The 14972-nt window shown below is 38.8% G+C and overlaps 3 protein-coding genes across 3 annotated transcripts; 1 reads left to right on the forward strand and 2 right to left on the reverse strand.

The window, feature by feature from the left end:
• Positions 1-775: 775 nt before the first annotated feature.
• Positions 776-2019, forward strand: LOC117614271. Its single transcript, XM_034343024.1, has one exon. It carries the CDS (start codon positions 1165-1167, stop codon positions 1525-1527), a length of 363 nt encoding a protein of 120 aa, XP_034198915.1. The 5' UTR covers positions 776-1164; the 3' UTR covers positions 1528-2019.
• Positions 2020-3152: 1133 nt separating this feature from the next.
• Positions 3153-6004, reverse strand: LOC117614818 (chaperone protein dnaJ 49). Its single transcript, XM_034343730.1, has 3 exons — positions 5847-6004; positions 4530-5754; positions 3153-3626 (listed from the first exon to the last, which is right to left on the reverse strand). The coding sequence occupies exon 2, from the start codon at positions 5582-5584 to the stop codon at positions 4532-4534; it is 1053 nt and encodes a 350-aa protein (XP_034199621.1). The 5' UTR covers positions 5585-5754; positions 5847-6004; the 3' UTR covers positions 3153-3626; positions 4530-4531.
• Positions 6005-6248: 244 nt separating this feature from the next.
• Positions 6249-12791, reverse strand: LOC117614183 (condensin-2 complex subunit D3). The gene is made up of 9 exons (XM_034342904.1): positions 11280-12791; positions 9891-10628; positions 8727-9221; positions 8308-8399; positions 8085-8172; positions 7880-7994; positions 7664-7790; positions 7404-7578; positions 6249-7114 (listed from the first exon to the last, which is right to left on the reverse strand). The coding sequence occupies exons 1-9, from the start codon at positions 12789-12791 to the stop codon at positions 6416-6418; spliced, it is 4041 nt and encodes a 1346-aa protein (XP_034198795.1). The 3' UTR covers positions 6249-6415.
• Between the last annotated feature and the right edge of the window lie 2181 nt (positions 12792-14972).

Below are 14972 nucleotides of genomic sequence, written 5' to 3' on the forward strand. Positions count from 1 at the left end.
AATTTGCTAGGGCATGCACTATTTATGTGAACAGTAACTGTCTTTGCCTGTTCTTGTCTTTTACCATGACAAATGGGTATAAGTGCTCTTACAATAGTTGGTTTGGGACCATTATAGTTAACTTCAATTAAGTCAAATCCATTACATTTTTCTTGCTAGTGCTTGTATAAGTAGTGAAGTCGAAAAATCTGGTTTATAAAATAAGAATTATGCTAACTTCAGTCGTACACACATTCTCATTATCTATTTTGATTGAGCAAACCCTCTATAGAAAGGTCACAGTAAGTGTAAGGGCCCAATTTTGTGTTTGACAATGGCCATGTCTGTTTTGTTCTCGGGCTATTTCTTATCCGGGCCTGAAGTTCTAGGCCTTAAAAAAAAAAAAAAAAAAAAATCAAAGTCACACACAGACTAGAAACATTGACTGGCGAAAAAACGAAAACAAGAAGAAAATTGCAATATACTCAAAGTTTTGATGCTTTCCCCACCCATTCACAACTGCTTCGTCTCAATGTGACTCTCCAAAGAGAAAGTCGTGTGTAAAATGAAACTTCAATTTCCATGCCTCAAAGTCATGGCCCTGACAACAAAGCATCAATTCATGTATCAGGTGTGTCTGCATGAGCCAGCCTTCTGGGTAAGTTCACCATTTCCACACACCGTCGGTGCCTTTAGCCATACAATACAAAAACCCCATTTTCAAAATCTCTCTCTCTCTCTCTCTCTCTCTCTCTCTCTCTCTCTCTCTCTCATGCTCACTATACGCGTAATAAGTTAACTGGACCCAAAGTCCTCCCCACCATACAGAAAATAGAAGCACATCCAAGAAAAGCTATCATCACTTTAATATCAACTCTCTCTTTTTCTTTCTTCAAATAAATGACAAAAAGAAAGTTTCATCCATCATCCCATCAACACAAATATAAAACCATTTTCTTTTGAATCCTTGAGTCACCCAAGTAGCAAACATTATAATATAAACACCATCTACATCAACTTTTGCCTTCTCCAATCACACACCTTTAAAAAAACACTTCATCCAACCAAACGCGTCCAAAGCAAAACCCTATATATTTTCACCACCACTATATCTCTCCAAGTCTCCATCCGCCTCCCATTTTTAACCAAAACAAAAGTCATACAAAAAAAAAAAAAACCACAAAAATGATAGATCAAGAGAGACAAGCTGGAACTGCTCCCCATGGGATTCTACTGGCAGTTGTGGTTGTGGCAGTGATCGTGGTGCCTTTTTTTCTCGGTGACCAAGGCGAGGCCATAACCGAAGGCATTTCTGAGCTCTTGAGCCCTGTGGGTCTTCTTCTCTTGCCCATTATTCTCCTCCTCGCCATCCAGTTTCTGTCTTCGGATCGCGGCTCTTTCGTCTCCTCCATGTTCTCAAACGGGGAGCCTGACACCATTCACAGGGTCAGCGGCTCCCCCGTTGGCGTTGCATTGTTTCTCGTCCTCATCCTCTTCCTTCTTTACAACCGGATATCGATCTTCGGCGGCGGCGACGATGATGAGTGATGATTAGCAACATGTCAACATGGTAATTAGCATGGATCTGGCTATGGAGGATTTTATTAGTAAAATTTATTATACAGTCTAGAAGGGATACAACAAGTATTGGGGGTACGTACTTGAACTTCTTTTTCATATATGAAATGAACATGGGTGGGGATGGTGTGTAATTAGAGCGAATACCAAGCTGAGGAGTGGAATTTCACGGTGATAGTTTGAGGGTATTTTGGTCATTCTGAATAGTTGAGGAGGGCTTTTGACATGTCGGTGCGCCGAGGCGCGGTGTTTTGCCCTCTTCGGCTCCCTCTTAGACTACTTTGTTTTTTGTCGTTTTGTGAGCTTCGTTCGCTTTGCGACTCGCCTGTCTGCCTCCTTCACGCTTGCACGTGGACGCTCCTTTTTATTTCATCTCTTTTACTTTTTAATGCATTCTATTTCGTTTGCCAAAATTGATGATGTTATTTTATTTATAATGCACATAATTAACAATTTTCATTAGACTTTAATTTTATATATATATATATATATATATATATATATTTTAAATACAAGCGATTGGAGGAGAGGATTTTACACAAATATTTATTGGGTGTCTAAGTATTTCAAATCTCTGTCAACACGGACGGAGGTAGAACTCATACTCATTGACTAATTATATTTAATTTAAGTACCGATGAAATGGGTAATGCAAATCTTGTGAATCTCAGATTCTGAAGAAAGTGAACTGCAACGTAATGTTTTGCTTTTTCTTCCTTTTGAAAAAAAGAAACAACTTTTGAAGACGAGGTTGGTTTGTTGAACTGAAATCTGGAATATAGTTTTTCTTTTGGGTAAATATTGAATAGGAAAAGGCGAATATGCATCTAATATATTGGCAGTGGCAGATGCAGTGGACCGACATAACATGTGGAGGAGGGTCTGCTGTAGGGTGATATTTTTGTAATTCTCCATTTTATAAGCACCACTCGTGAACGTGGGTGGGTTCAGAAATCTAAATCTGCTATTGTGAATAAATTGGGGATTGTGGTGATGTGAGGAGCTTATAAAAATAAGGAAGCAATTTCATACCAACAAAGAAGATTCATAAACAGATATGAGTGAGATGCATAAATCTGTGAATTTTTTTTAGAAAAACAAAGTTTATCTTCGGATTGTATGAAGTCTAGTTTTGATCAATCAAGTAAAAGTGCTTTCAAGGAAAGTAGGCTGCCCAAGCTCATAAAACTCACGTAGGGAGGTAACTTAAAGATCTCATCAAGTTCAATGAATATGAAAAAATCCATGTTGTTTCCTTCAGAACTATAAATCAGTGCAGATAAGAGATTCGATATGTTCTTACTCATCACATGACAGTAGTGCCCATTTGCGTTCATGCTGTGAATGCGTCCATGGCGAGCATACTCTTGCAAGATACATGTCACATGTATCCTTGGAGGACTCATCTCTCCCGGCAACCAGCGTTGCTGCACGGTGAGGATTAAACTGCTCTCTAACAAGTCGCTTGAAAATCAAGATAGCACATAAATGACCAATAATGCCAACCAAGAAAAACAAAGTCTTTCCTCAGATGCTAACAACGTGGATGATTGCTCAGAGGTTGGTCAAGGGCAAAGAAATACACTAAACAGTCATTAAGAAACAAAATAACAACTAATGATATGGGCTTGATGTTTAAGTTGCACATAAATATGCTTACTTTCTGAAATAAATACAACCAAATGGTAAATGGAAACTGCATGGTCTGATAAAAAGAATATAAAGAAATTTTTGTGTTTCTTCAGTGAAAAAACTCATTATCACAAACCTATTGCTCAAGTTTCATAATATTTCGTAACTACTAGTATTGACCTCCCAGGTAATTGCAAAAGCTGTGTACACTATTATTTCTAACCAAATAAATGCCATTAGGGTGTTGAAAACCCTCGCTACCAGCATCCTGGACAACATCTGCACACAGCTGTATGGCCCATGTTGAGGAAAGGCAATCCTTGGTCACTTCCAAAGAACTCGTCCCCAGCATTTACAATATTAACCAGCTGTACTCTCACGTCCATGCTCAACATCATAGTGGCACTAAAGCTACATCAACATCAGCCGTATAGCCTCTGCTTGATAAAAACAAAAATAAAAATAAAATACACAATATCTTCAAAATGATTAACAGAAAGAAATGCAAGATCAAACAACAAAGAAACGGGCCACATGAATTCAAAACATTTTTTCTTTTTACACACTAAAACAAGAGCTCTCAAAGAGTATACCCAAACACAGAAAATAAATGGTTTGGAGGATGCATAACACAAGCCAAGTAAGGATTGGCAAAGGGCCTTCACCTTTTCTTCGTAATATATGACAGTTAGCAACATCAAGATGGGTAATAGTATCAGTTTTCCAGTTAAAGTAGAATCTTAATTGACTAAACTAGATAAATTCAAGATTTGAACAACAGAGAGATACTTAGGAATAAATGTGTTTGAACGGCGGCTTGAGTTGATACAGAAATGGGGACAAGTAGGAGACAAAAATAACTTCCCACACTATCTTATTTGGTACATTATGATTAAAAGGAAAACTGATTTAGGGTTTGGAACTGCGATTTAGGTCTACTTGATGAATTATGTTTCAAAGGGCTTAAATTTGGTGTACGGTTGATGAAAAACATGAAGGGTGCAGTTATTTCTGGACAGCAACTCAACTTAGGAGCTGGGGATTGAATGAAGATGAAGGTGCACCAAAAAAATAAATAAAGATGTTAAACTCCTGTAGAGAATCATGTGATTCACACAAGAGGTCCACATGGTAAAGGTGCTTTAAATAAGACAATGATATAAGACAATCTGTTTAAATTGATAATTCAACAAGTAGAGCGACTTATTAATTTCATTTTTTCATTTTTTCGGTAAAAGCCAAGATTAGGACAGTGGAAGATGATTTATAATCAAGCACACAACGAGCAGGTAAAAACCATAGATTTCTTTCTTTTCGTAACATGAAATATCATATCTTACCTTCACGCTATTCCAAGGTTATTCAACTTATCGCAGTGAGGGGTAGGCAGATTCTTACTCCAGTGACGCCTTTGAAGTTCAACCCGACAGTAGTGTAGAAGCACATTCTTGTAATCCTTGATAACATGGTTCTCTATGTTAGATCGAGCAACACTTCCAAGGGGATAATTTTCATCAAATGCTTCTGATTTAACATAAAATTCCACTCCATGTTTCTCTGTTGTCTTGGGAATCTGGTAGTTGTAAGTCTTCTGCAAAGAGTAGTTAGGCTCTGAAAAGGGAAGATATGCCAGCAATACAATTACCAAGAACGGTAATAGTTGAATAAGAACCATGATATTAGGTCCCCCTCCCTGAACCTCCTCCCTCTGATGGCCAGCAGTTCTACTAGTCCTATAAACATGACTTGTCCGAAACATGTCTGATTGACCAAAGAACGCCCTAAATATCTCATCAGGGTCGAAATCATCATCAAACAAATCATGCCCAGCTCTCCTCCTCCTCCTCCTCACATTGTGTTGCTGGTTGTACTCAAATTCATCAACCAAACCAGTCTGATCATACTGCCTCCTTGAATCTCCATCACTCAAACACTTGAAAGCCTTGCTTACTATCTTAAATGCCTCTTCCGAACCGGGAGCCTTGTTCTTATCAGGATGAACTTTCAATGACAATTTCCTATAAGCCTTCCTAATGTCCTCAACTGAGCAAGTCTTTTCCACGCCAAGAATGGCATAATAGTCTTTGTTTCTCTTAATCTTCCTGATCAACTGAACATGCTCTTCGGTATAACTAACTTCCCCATTCAAACCTTGGCCCAATTTCTCCACACCAGGCTCATTCTTAATCTCAGTAGCACCCTTTTCACCAATGGAAGATGCAGGAGACCCCGAATCGATCTTCTCACACGCAGCCAAAAGTTCATTAACTTGCAAACTCTGATTAAGGCGTTGCGCTATTTTGATAAATTTGAGCGCACGCCCTTTGTTACCGGACGCAATTGCTTCTTCAGCAATGCGAACGCATCTCAAAGCTTCATCCTTGTTACCATCCATTATCAAAGACCTACCTTATAATTCAAACCCAATTCTCAAATTTCGATTACGACAAGAAATGCTAGCATTGACAAACCAATGTTCAAATTGGGGAAGTACCAAACTCAATTCCAAGCCCCAAATGGAGGTTTCAGATTTCAATTATCCCATCCGTGAATTCAATATATGCCCTAATTCAAAGGAAATGCCGATTAGATTTTGATGAATCGGTTCATGTTCATGCCTGTATACATATTGTGGAAACAATCACAGAGAAGCATACCTTTTGAAATCGATCGAAGCCTCGAAACAACGCTAAAATGTATATGTGAGAGGAGAGAGAGAGAGAGAGAGAGAGAGAGAGAGAGAGGGGGGTTTGGAAATTGGACTCGGACAGAAAGCACCGGACCAACAGCAGAGGAGTATGGTGCGTCAAAGGACTCAAAGCACCAAGCCTAATTTTGATCACCACCATGAATGGTCATCTTCCCAATTAGATCATGCCACGTCGTTCATGGAGCAAAGACTAGAAAGGGGTCTTTTTTATTTTATTTTTTAATTTCCAATTTGTTTTAGTTTTTATTTTATCTTTTTGACTCCATGACAAAAAAATACCCGGCCCAAACTGCCCATGACATTGGTTGTGAACAAAGAACATAGGAAACTAACAATGAAGTGGAAGCAATTTACAAGAGGGATCAGAGAATGTTTTCATTAATTTACAATGATTAAGCGTTAAATTACTGATTAGTTGATCTACTCTGTTTTTATATTTACATCAAAGTACAAAGGAAAGACCAAACAAGTATACAAAACCAAACTTGCAGGCCTTCATTTCATGGGTTGGTGTCTTTAATTCTCTTCATTAAAGTCAAAGTTCTGTCTTTTCCTCACAGATTCTAAGACATCAAAGGGAAGATCACTGTGACCGCTGCGTCCTCCTCGGCATGTCTTGAGTTTAGGCACGCTCAGAGCGCTAAGAGGCGGTGACTGTAACCCCTTGTTCACTTCCTTGAGCACTGACCTTGCTGTGGCTTCAGCAGCTGCATCAGCCATTGCTGAGGCCAATTGTGTGTCACCTTGGAGTTTGCTACCAAACTTGTTTTGGGCATGTCTTACACTCTCAATCTTAGATACAACGGGCGAGTTGAAGCTAATTGTTTTCTTGCTGTTGGCAACAGCCTCAGCAGCTGTTGATTTGGCCTTTGCTGCTTCATACTTCTGCATGTCATATATGAGCTCTTTCTGGAGCTGCTTATCGGCAACCAATATGTCTTCAATCTCATTCTTGTAATCCTTGAGGATGATACGGAGGCATTCCATGAGGGAGCCAATGAGGGGGCTGTTTTTTATTTCCAATAGCCTTTTCAGCTCTATAAAGATGGGTACTGTGTTTTGGACGAGGCCCTTTTTTACTGCTTGAGTTATCCTTCCCTTGGCAGATGCTCCACCATTATCACCGCCTTCTTCATCAATGTCTCCAGTGTCAGCTGATGATCCTCGGTTGGATGGAATTCGGATCTCTTTGCAGGCGAGAATTTGGAAAGCATCCTGGTCCGGAAATTAAGAAAGCATATTTCAAATAAAACAGGCAAGTAGCAAATACAAACACATTAATATTAGCCATGATTAAAAGGAAACTAAATTAGAGAATCTAGAAATATATCTGCTCTTCAACCCATTAAAAGGACTGAACTGGAAGGCACACATATGTTAAAATAAGTTCTGTTGGGTCTGTAAACATGTCAATACATTGAATTGCAATTATGCATATTCCACAGAAATCAGCTACCATATGCAGTAACATGCAACAAGTTTTTGAACACCATGAGGCAAATACCTTGAGAACAGACTGCCCAGTAATATCATCTATATTGAGCATACCATCAGATGCTGCAGCAAGAATCTCTGCACATAACTTTGCAAAGGTAGCCAATAAGTGCTCTGGAGCCATTTGTTTTAGCAAAGTAACATAGATCTGCATTCTTTTAGACCTTGAATTTTCATCATTGCCCCTGAGAACAACAAAATAAACTATATATAAAATCTAATCCCATCTGTAAAGCTGCTTTCCTTTCAGTTCATTATAGACACACCTACCTGATGGAAAAAAGCCGGCTCTCTGCTCGTGATCCCTGAGCATTACTGTGTCCATTGTGGACATGGCAGTCATTCAGAACAAAAATTGCTTCTACAAAACTGTTATATCCTAGAAGTGGTGCCTTGACTAAAAAAAAAATCATGCAGAACAGTCAAATCTCAATGACAAACATATACATTAATTTCACAACTGCAAAACAAGAGAAAACCTTGAACCTTTCAGAATATTGTTAAAGAGAAAATTAGCAAGCTGCCTTATCTTCTCTGACTCATCAACAAGGGACAAAAGAAATCTAAGGAACATAACTCCTCTCCACTTCACATAGTCCCTCTGAATTTGACAATATAGTATGAAACATAGAATTAGTAATCTAACCAAATCATCAAAATGGAAATGTTAAGCCATAGGACTAACATATACCTGCAACAATCTCGAGAGAAGTATAAATGTCTGCCTTCTTACAAGTTCGCATGGATCACGGAGACACTTTGTGATCTTTGGTATATAACTGTTGACTTCAAGAAAAACTATTGAGAAATTTATAAAGCAAAACAATAATTCACCTTTAATTCTTCATAGGTAGTTTAAATGCAAAGATATTAGTTGACTCTAGTTCATTTAAGTTACAGTTTTACAGGCTTACCTATCAACTAAAGCAGTGTAGCGAACACAAAAATCTGCCATCATCACTACCAAATTGTTGCGAAGTGCTGCACTATCACTCTTTTCAAGTTCCTACAGAATCTTGTGAGATTTGGAACTCAATTACGTCTTTGGACAAAAGAAAAGGATTTAGTTAAAAGAAACAGAGAGTTTTGAAACTGCTGACGCACACACACATATGATAAATATATAATTATCTAATTATATATACGTCACAATCAATTGATAAGGGTGTAAACCTGGCAGGCTGCAGAAGAACAAGATTGTTAGCAAAACATTTTCTAGGTTATAGGTTCCATAGAAATCTGGAGCATCTTGTCAAGGCCACATGTCAATAAGCTGTTTTCAAAAAGCATTTAAAGCTGTATAACATAAATAATGCAAAGTCAATGACCAAACCTTCACAAACAGAGGGATATAACTCTTTGCAATTTTTCCATCTGCAAGGCAAATCTTCCCCAAAGTCAGCCATGCTTGGATGTACAAAGAAGGGGCTGTCTGATTTACAGAGCTTTTGGGCCTTGTTAATTTATCAGCTTTTGGATCAGAATTCCCAGAAGTGATTATGGTGTATAGTAGTGGAATGGCGGTGGTCATATCAGCAGATGGACAGATGATAACCAAAGACCCAATGGTGTAAGCTGCTGTGACTGCTTCTGACAATGACCTCGACATGGCCATAGCTCTCTTGTCTTTTCTAGTCCCACTTCTAGGTGGCGTAAAGAAGTCTCCTTTTCTTTTTGCATCTGAATCATCCAAAATAAACTTCTCTAAAATCTGAGAAGCTTTTGAGATAAGCTGGTGTGCCCATTTCATAACAAGGGTATCAGCCTCCTCTGAGTTTGAAGCCTTCCGCTTGCACAATGTTCTGAGTGCTTTTACATGAGCATTAATCTGTCATCAAATAAATCAAAGCAACTAATTTAAAAAGCACATGTTAAATAATAGAGAAAAGGGGGAAATAAAAACCATATGTATTAGCAAGTTGGTGCTGACTATGCATAGGTCTCTACACGTAGCTATTTTATTGTCATATGCTCATGGCTAAATGCACATCTCCCCACACTCGTACCAAGTAAGCTCATAAAAGCAGCACTCAGTATAAGCATAGGAAAATTCAATTCTCTCAATTATTTGTTCAACATTTCCACCATATTCCTTCACTAGTGCCTCCTCTGATACAAATGTAAACATAAGTAGTAGTTTACAATTCAAAAAGTGAAATGAAACTCTGATTAGAGATTATCTAATGGAAGCAATCTACTTGTTATTCACTCTTCAGATTAGTCATGCAAACAGGATGAACAGGACCAACTTTGCCTAGAGTGAAAAACGTTGTTTCTAGCTTCATAAAGAATTCAGTTCATTTAGCTGGAAATCATTCAAAAATATATATGAAACATCATGAAAAACGTTGTTTCTAGCTTCAATCTCTCTATCCAGATAAGTTGAGCTTAACACTGAGTGAGTGCTTGTGTACTTCAACCCGCAAGGCAAGCAGGCAAACTAATGTACTGACCAACGAAGTATTGAACAAATATACTGATACCAACAGATGAGTACCTCTGTTGAATGCATGTTGAAATCTTCAATTCTTTTGAGCATATTATGAGCTAAATCTGCTGCAAGTTCAGGGGGCAGCTCAACAGAAACATTAGAGATTGTCTGTAAGAGAAAAACACGATCCCCAGCCCAAGCAACAGAAGTGGAATCTATACCATCTTCCTCTACACATGCATATCCTTGTGCAAATGGGCTTTGAATTTCCCCTCCCATGCCATACTTGTCAAAGAGCTCCCAATGATGATGGAGAAACTCCCAGTTGACTGCTTTTGCAAGGTATGCTGACACCTCTGATAGAAGAAACCAAGAGCCAGGTGGGGCTGTCCATTTCTCTATTGGCATGGATTTACTGAGCCACAGAGACTCAGATGTCCTTATGATATTCTGAAGAGAAATAGCAAATTTGTGCTTCATCAATTTCTTCTTTCCCAGGTTTGTGCAAATTTTCTTCACCCAAGGTGTCACCTCTCCATTGCAAATCTCTTTCAAAAGACTCAAAACTCCTTCAGGAAACACTGAGTCAACATCCGTTTCCAAACCTTTTGCTTTATTTGAATTACGAAACCTGGATTCATCATGAAGAGGACTAACAGACCCTGTAGATACCCGTTCCAATACCAGTTCTAGAAACAAGTTCTCACATTCTTCTTGAATGCTAGACTCGTTATCAGCAATTAAGCGTGGAACAGAGTGTAGCCACTCAGTAGCCACCCTTTCATCCAGGAATGTTCTGAAGGCCTACAAAGTCAATGCAGAGTTCTAACATATAAGATCAGGTATTCCACAAAAAATAAATTCATAACAGGCACAATTCAAAAGGTTTAGTAAATAGATCAGGAGAATACATACTTATTCTGACACAGGCATTAAAATAAAGTAATTTCCACTAAGAGAAGCTTAATGAAGTGTATTTCTGATTATGTATATCGTTAATTCTCTTTTTCTTTCAGAAATTATGTATCTTGTCGAAACCATTAAAATCCCAAAGTTTAACCTACCCACTAAGAATATTGCAACACTTTGATCCAAATTGTCAGCAAATGCAGATGTGCCTCTACAAAGTGTGGTTAACAGAAACGTAATTGAGAATTTTCAATGAAACATAATCAGATTTCTGAAAGTGTCTCATACAAGACAACCATAATGAGCTAGATTTTGTGTTCCAGGTGGCTGGAAAGAAGTTAACAGGGTAACCCTTTTAAGATCAAAACCAAGATCAGTGCCCAAAAGTATACGTTGTTCAAAAATATAAATGGAATACATGGAACTTCGGAGGCTATACAAAGTATACGACCAATTAGATGCCATACTTAATAACATCAACTACACATTTAACTAAAACATCAGCTCAATGAAGAGACGTTAGATGAAGCACAACATAAAATTTACCGCTGAAAGAGCTGAAATTGCTGTTTTACGTATGCTAACAAGTGGATCAGAACAAGCCATGCCCATTGTCTTGAGCAAGCCTCCATCAAAGTCACTACCTAGAATGGCTATCAACTTGGTAATTAAAAGAAGTGCAGCCTTCCTTACACCTGCCTTCTCATCCATGCACCTTTTAATTAAAATTTCATTCATCCAACCCTTCGGCCTTTGGTCACTTGCATTGCCAAGCCCCATAACTTCTTCCAGCACAGCCTGACCCCTATCATCACCTGACAATAAGCCCACCAGCTGTGACAAGTTTGACAAAGCACGGCCTCGAACTCCAGCAACTACATCTGAACAACGTTGAATCAAAGCCTCTAAGCATTTCAGACCCAATGAATCGTTCACTTCACTTTCTGAATTCAACCCCAATGTATCTCTCAACGATGTCACTAGCACCAGAATAAGGTCAACAGCCAAGAGCCTCAAGCTAGCTTTCCCTTGAGTCATCTTCACTACATAACCCACAAACCCCATTTGGTCCTCAAATTCCAAAAATCTAACAATCTCCATGATAGACTCTACAGCCAAAGCCCGAGGCTCAGACTTCTCCGGTGCCTTTTGAACCAAGTACCTCGGAAAATTCACCACTGCTTTCCTGACTCTATCAAGCGTCTTGGCCGCACTCATCATTCGATTCGTCACGAACCCCAATGCAAATGCCCGCACTTGAGATTTATGCTGAAGAATCATCGGAGACAATGACTTCAACACCTCGGCTGCAATGTTAGCTTGGTCCTCATGCTCAGGTATGAACACTTTAAGCAAAATCTGCGAGCACAGATCGGTCAGTCTGCTATAACTGCCTGAATTACCGCATACTTCAAGCGCCATCACTGGAATTTCAGCCACAGTTTGAACCAAAGACTTCAAACTATCCGGAAAGCGGTCCAAATGAATCAACCCCATTACAAGTTCCAACCTTTCAAGAACAGTAAACAAGACCCTCACATCAAATTCACTCTCTTCCCCATCACAATCTTCATCGTGAGAACTCTGGGCACAATTCTTCAAACCCCGATTTCTGATGCGGCCCTTTCTTTTCTTATTAGCGGCCACGTGGGACCCATGGCTTGATTCACCTGGAGGACGATGCTTGAGGGACCGGCGAATGGATTGGAGGAGAGAGAGAAAGTCCATGGGGTTGAAGAGAGTGCAGACAGGGGAATTGGGTGAGAGGAGAAGAGAGAGGTAGACTTTGGAGGCTGAAAGGGCGAGATGGGTACGGCCCAAATCCATGGCGGAGGCGATCGGACGGACGAGATTGGACGAAGAGAGGGACTTGGAGGAGAGCTCGTCGTGGAGGCGGTCCATGAGTTCAGGGTCATCGTCGGCGAGGGCGTTGTCTAAGAGGGTTTGAAGGTCTGAGAGGGTGGAATCGGAGATGGGTAGGGTTTGGCGGTCTGAGGGGTTTTCAGAGTGGCGGAGTTCTTCGAGCTCTGTGACTATTCGAGTTATGGCTTCCTCCATGGCTATTTGGTTTGAGGTCACCAGCACTGGGAAAATGGATGGCTGCAGGAGGCCCCCTTTCTCTCTCTGGTTGGCCCTGATTTTCAAATTTTGGGTTTCCCGCTTCTTCTTTTTTTGTTTTTGGAAGAAAATGCCGAGTTTTCAGACGAAAAAAAAATTTAAACAAAAATGAAAGTAACGCTATTGTTAATTAGTTATCACCTCATCCTTGTACGGAGATAATATTCTGTATGTTTAATTTCTGATTTATTTGTCAATTAATTACCAAAACTTTTGTGAATTATTAATAAAGTTGAGTAGAAAATGAGGTGACTTGTGAAATAAGTACAGCCAAGTTAAGTGCAAAAGGAGATGACGAATAGGTGGCAGGGATCCCAATCCTCAACATTTAGCTTTTGTGCATTTATCCGCATTTTGGTAAATCTAAACCGCTCAACCAATCTAACGACTTGACACATGACATGTCATTAAACTTTTAAAACATATTTTTATTATTTCCACAAGTGATGTCCTACCTTAAGAGCATTTCCAGCAGTTTGCCCCTTGCCATGACAAGGGGAACCCTAGGGCAACTACTATTCATGTGAATAGCGGCTGCCCTAACCCCCCTAACAAAGTGTGTTTCCAGCAGTTGTCTTTTGCCATGGCAAATACTATTCTTCTTTTTTTGTATTTTTACAACTTTTTTTACTTAAACAATTAATTTAGATAATATTTTCGGATAAGATTTTATTTTATTAGTTTTATTGGTTTGTATTTATAGGAAAAAAAAAGTATGAGGATTTGGTGTTAAAAGTGAAGAGTTCAAACTTCTTGTATACCTTTTTTACATCAATAATATTCTATTGCTTATCATCAAAAAAAAAAAAAAAAAGTGAAGAGTATTGGTTGGTATTTATAGACACTGGCGAACCCATAATTTTTGTAGCGGAGGTGCAATATTGACTAAGTATGAAAAATGATTTTTCAGAATAATCATTTTCTCAAGATAATTTTTTGCGGCTTTTATTCCTTACACATCAAATAAGAAAACTTGATTTTATGAAATTTTAATATGAAGCATATATTGCACTAAAACCGATTTTTCATATTTTGATTTGGTGGGAATTTGATTTTCTAGTATTTTTATTTGAATCCAAATGGGGGGTACTTCCTTATTTACATTGTAAACTTAAGTAAATGGAGTAATATAAAAATAAATGAAAGTAAAAGGACAAAGAAAATAAGGTATAGAGAAAAAAAATCATTAATTTTTTTGGTATTTTTTTAAATTTTTATACATTTTTTTATTGCACAAACATTGGCTACCGTTGGATTGCTGGAAAAAATATGATCGAAGAGCCTAGCACGCGCCACGTGGATGATTTAAAAAAATTTGGACGCAGGGCTGACGTCGACGTGACGTCAGCATGCTGACATTAGCCTTGCCCTCGGGCCAGCCCGGTCTGCTGGGTCCCACCATTTGTCCGGGCTTGCTTTTGTTGCTGGAAATCACTTTTTTGCCCAAACCCCCCCAGCCCGAGTCCAACCTTAGCTGCTGGAAATGCTCTAATAGCGTTAACGTTAGATTGGTTGAGTGGTGCTAAGTCATGTGTTGGAAATAACGTTAGACTACCTTATCTGCATTTTGGAAATTTAAAAAATATATTTTAAAAGTTTAATGACATGTCGTGTGTTAAGTCGTTAGATTGGTTGAGCATTTACCGAAATGCAAATAAATACACATAAGCTACATACAAAGGCTCAGGATCCGGTTGGCAGTGTGTCTTATAAGAAAAATGTAATTGAAGCTTTGGGGTTCAAGATTTTGAAAGATGTGATGTCTAAAACACACACTGTTTGGAACTCAAAAATTGAGTTAAAATAGTTTATGGTGGAAGATGCTCCTAATAAAGTAGCTATATAGAGTTTCACTTGAAAAGTTGTTACTGATTCAAGATTTAGATCCCTTGACCCAAAAAAAGGCCAAATGCCCATGTAGGTTGTTGGATTTTCCACTTTTATCCATGTAGTTTTAATCCTCACAATTTAACCCATGTAGTTCGATATCATTGTAATTCAAGGACACGTTCAAATTTCATTCGATTCGAAGCTTTATCCAGTTCCAACCCCAGACTGATTCTGTTGAGTCAACATGCTCGGTATCCTTGAGTGAGTTGGGTAAAGCAAACTCCCTGCTTG

This window comes from Prunus dulcis, chromosome 1, assembly GCF_902201215.1.
Source record: "Prunus dulcis chromosome 1, ALMONDv2, whole genome shotgun sequence".
In the NCBI taxonomy this organism is placed as follows: domain Eukaryota; kingdom Viridiplantae; phylum Streptophyta; class Magnoliopsida; order Rosales; family Rosaceae; genus Prunus; species Prunus dulcis.

Coding starts and splice junctions, on each gene's coding strand:
- LOC117614818 (XM_034343730.1), bottom strand. CDS start 5,584: ATGGATGGTAACAAGGATGAAGCTTTGAGATGCGTTCGCATTGCTGAA.
- LOC117614183 (XM_034342904.1), bottom strand. CDS start 12,791: ATGGAGGAAGCCATAACTCGAATAGTCACAGAGCTCGAAGAACTCCGC. Junction 8,173..8,307: donor TACACTGCTTTAGTTGATAG/GTAAGCCTGTAA, acceptor TGAAGTCAACAG/TTATATACCAAAGATCACAA. Junction 7,791..7,879: donor CTTTAACAATATTCTGAAAG/GTTCAAGGTTTT, acceptor TTTTTTTTTTAG/TCAAGGCACCACTTCTAGGA.
- LOC117614271 (XM_034343024.1), top strand. CDS start 1,165: ATGATAGATCAAGAGAGACAAGCTGGAACTGCTCCCCATGGGATTCTA.